General features: G+C 40.4%; 1 protein-coding gene across 1 annotated transcript; it reads left to right on the forward strand.

Moving 5' to 3' along the window:
* Positions 1 to 1,925: 1,925 nt before the first annotated feature.
* On the forward strand, positions 1,926 to 2,870 carry OR9I1 (olfactory receptor family 9 subfamily I member 1). The gene has a single exon (XM_004471052.1). It carries the CDS (start codon positions 1,926 to 1,928, stop codon positions 2,868 to 2,870), a length of 945 nt encoding a protein of 314 aa, XP_004471109.1.
* Positions 2,871 to 4,083: the final 1,213 nt, after the last annotated feature.

The following is a 4,083-nucleotide window of genomic DNA, read 5'->3' on the forward strand; positions in this document are numbered from 1 at the left end:
GGGATTGGGGATGCAGCATTGAGGAAGCCAGGCAAACAGCCAGGGGGAGTGTAAGTTAATGAAATCAGGAGATTTGGAGGTAGATCCTGAACTTACCACTCACCCACATGGAAGTCACAAATAACTTTACATGCCGGGTCCCAGTTCCTCGTTCATAAATAACATCTCCAGTCTCATAGGGTAGTCACAAAGAATCTATAAAATGTAGTAAGTGGAAGGTCCTGGAACAGTGGATGTGCCTTTGAAGAAAGGACACATGAATCTGGGCTTTCATGCAAGAGCTCCCAAGAATTCCTTGGACTTTCAGCACTTTAACAGGATCCTAGATGAGTTTAGAATATAGTCAGTGGCAAGCACACAGTTTATGATGTGTCTCAAATCAGTCATGACTGAAAGACAAAGCAAACTCAACTATGGCATGATTTTGAGCAATTAGTAGAGTAAAAGAAAAGAGTATTCATTTGACTTAATGTTTGAAAGCTTCTCCTTGAAGCAGCAGCTTAATGCATTTCCTTCTCTATCAACCCAATAATACTACATAGCCTTGCAGTAAATGGTATGCATGAAATCATAATACAGAAAACACCATTTTCTGTTCTCAGAACCAACCCATAGACAAAGGACAGAAAATAACTAGAATAACAGGTATTGTTAAATGAATGAGATAAAAGACTGAAGTTTGTGTTCTTTTTTTTTTTTTTTTTAATGGGACAGAGAGAGTAAAGAAAAAGAATGGGGGAATAAATTCTTCATCTTACTCCGTGAGAATCCAGATTTACTCACTCAATTATTCAAACAAAGAATATGGAAGCAAATAGTTTATTTAAAGGGGCAAAAATAACCCATAGAACATCTAAAGATACCAATAAAATAAAGTTTTTGTGCGGGGAAATTAATTATGTTTCAGAACAGGAAGTCAATAAATACTCTCTAAAAGGATTGATGATATTAACAATAATAATAATAGGTAACATTATTTAGCTTTTTCTGTGTTCCAGTCATTACTAAATGTCCTTTACGTGCAAAAACTTATTTACTACTCAAAATATCCCTGTAATGATGTAAGCAATTTTCCATGTTATGGATAAGGAACTTGAGGCACAAAGGGGCTAGGTAACTTGCCGAAGGTCATGAAACTATAAGACACACAGCAAGGCCAAGAATTTGAATATATTATTTGTAATAATGGTGTTAAAAATAAAATAATTTTACATACAATTGTTGAAGGTGATGGCAGGATGATAAAGGTAAAAGTGGAAAGACTTTTTTTTACTTTTCGTTTAATACCATTCTGACTATGCAATAATTTGACCATGTGACTGAATAATTATATAATGAGAAGAAAAACATACTAATGTGTAATGTAAGGGAATAGTCAACATGAAGAACGGATTCATCATCTTCCAACTTCTGAAAGTCTTTCATGAGAAGAAGGAAATAGACTGGTAAAAGTCTGAAAGGAGCAAAATTAAGGGAAATGTGTGGAAGGTAAAGAAAGAGAAAAACCCAGGTCCATAAAGAAAATTGACAGGTGGTACTGTTCAAAGGCAGGGGTCATCCAACAACTGGATGACCACACAGTGTTTGTGCAGGAGAGCAGACTCCAGCATCAATTGTGGGTTAGAACAGATTATGTCTTGGTCCTTTCCAAATCTGGGAGTCTGTGTGCCTCTTATTTTCATAGAAATGTCCACATTTGAGCCAGAATTAATTTGAATCAGAAGTATTAGCTGAAAGTCTCCGCTATATAAAATGCAAGAGAAGAATGAAGATGTCCAGGTAGAATCACCAGATACAGGATTTCTTTTTAAAAAGCTCTATATGTTGGCCCAGAAATTTCTAACTTCTGTCACAGAGAGAAAGAGAATTCTGGGACTTTTTAAAATTTAATTTTTATCCTCAGACCAACAGTCCACATGGAATCCATGACCAGGAATAATCTCACTGCAGTAACTGAGTTCCTTCTCATAGGCTTCACTGACCACCCCAGGTTAAAGGTTCCCCTCTTCCTGGTGTTTCTGAGTTTCTATCTAGTTACTTTACTGGGGAACATGGGGATAGTCATTATGATCCAAGTGGATGCCCAACTTCACACACCAATGTACTTCTTCCTCTGCCACCTCTCCCTGGTGGATGCCTGCTATGCCTCTGTCATCACCCCTCAAATCCTGGCCACACTGGCCACAGGTGAGTCAGTCATATCCTACAGCCGCTGTGCTACCCAGTTCTTTTTTTTCACCATTTGTGCTGGCACAGAGTGTTTCCTGCTGGCGGTGATGGCCTATGACCGCTTTGTCGCCATTAGCAACCCACTGCTCTACCATGTGGCCATGAATCCCCGAATCTGCTGGAATTTGGCAGCAGGGGCCTATGTCTGTGGAGTTTCAGGGGCCATCCTGCGTACCACATGCATCTTCACCCTCTCCTTCTGTAATGACAATCAGATCAACTTCTTCTTCTGTGACCTCCCGCCCCTACTGAAGCTCACCTGCAGTGACACAACAAGCATTGAGATTGTCATTGTCTTCTTTGGCAACTTTGTGATCTTAGCCAATGCCTTGGTCATCCTGATTTCCTACCTACTCATCATGAAGGCCATCTTTGTGGTGAAATCTTCAGGTGGCAGAGCCAAGACTTTCTCCACGTGTGCCTCCCATCTCACTGCTGTGGCTCTTTTCTTTGGGACGCTCATCTTCATGTATATACGGAGTAGCTCGGACACATCCCTGGAGGAAGACAAGGTCGTGTCTGTCTTCTACACTGTGGTAATTCCCATGCTGAACCCTATGATCTACAGTCTGAGAAACAAGGATGTGAAAGCTGCCTTCAAAAAGATCACTGGTAGATTCCAGGTGTCCCATAACATGTAGAGCAAAGTAAGGGGGTCTTCCACTTGCTCCATCTTCTCCCCATCCATATAATTATACCTAATAGGCACCAGCACTATATGCAACCTCTACCCAAAAACAGCACCAGGCAAACAAGCAAAACTGCAAATGTTGTGAAATTTGTTTCCACCAATCCCATGGTACTTTCTTCTTCCTCCTTTCTCCCACCTCAAATAGATCCCTTCCTTTCTAAGCACCCAGTAGTCTCATGCTACTCTCTGACATCATAACTTACAGAATCTCAGGGGCCCAAGGGGACTTGAGGTGATCTCTTCCCACAGTGATACCCTTTGCACCCATGTTTGGGTTTCCTGTCCTTTCCTTCTTCTTTGCCCTCCCATCAATAATGGCTTTTTCTCTGTGTCAAAGATCTTATCTGGAAATCTCTGTGAATTTTGCCCATAAGCCTTTTTTTTTTTTAATTTGTGAGTGACTGACCACCTTAATATGCATGGGAAATTGTATAACTTGAAACCCAATTTCTAAATGCCTGGGAGAAGAAGGAATTTGAGAAACAGATCTTCTTCTTCACTACTTTTGAGACTTGGGCCAATCTCCTGGATTTTATTCCTTCTTGCTTAGGCTAGAATAACGGAATTTGCAAATTGCCTTCCACTTGGTCATTCAATGGTTTTGCTGTTCCTGCTTTAAGGTTTCTCTCTTATCTTCAAGATGAACGAAGCCACCTTACCTTTGGGAATGTCTCCCAAGGGCCAACCCTCTAGTTTCTGAAGGACATGGAGTTTGCTTTCCCTCCTTATCCCCATTGCATACCTCACTGACAGTTCTCTTCTACCAAGTGTCACGTTTCCAGGGACAGCAAAGTCAGAGAGCAAAGATAAGGTGACAGATGAACACATAATACCTTCTCTGACAAAAGATTTGGTGAGGAAGAAGAATAATCATAACTCTTGTACCACTCTACAAAACCCTTGTAGACAGAATCATTCTTTTCTTCATGGCTGAACCCACCCCCAAGTCCAGATTCTGCATTGATGAGCTCTCAACAGAAAAAATTTTTATGGCACATGCACGATCTCATATGGGCTTCAAAGCAACTCTATAAGACAAATAAGAAAGGAATAGTTAAATATAAAATTCCCACTTTGCAAGTAAGAAAAAGGATTTCTTCATGATTGAAAGTGTACCCAGGGTGTGCAACACTCAGAGTATACAGTAGACACACGGATTTTGG

The sequence above is a fragment of the Dasypus novemcinctus genome, chromosome 10, assembly GCF_030445035.2.
Source record: "Dasypus novemcinctus isolate mDasNov1 chromosome 10, mDasNov1.1.hap2, whole genome shotgun sequence".
Taxonomy (NCBI): domain Eukaryota; kingdom Metazoa; phylum Chordata; class Mammalia; order Cingulata; family Dasypodidae; genus Dasypus; species Dasypus novemcinctus.

What these genes read in the sequence shown, in the direction of transcription:
- OR9I1 (XM_004471052.1), top strand. Translation starts at nt 1,926, where the DNA reads ATGACCAGGAATAATCTCACTGCAGTAACTGAGTTCCTTCTCATAGGC.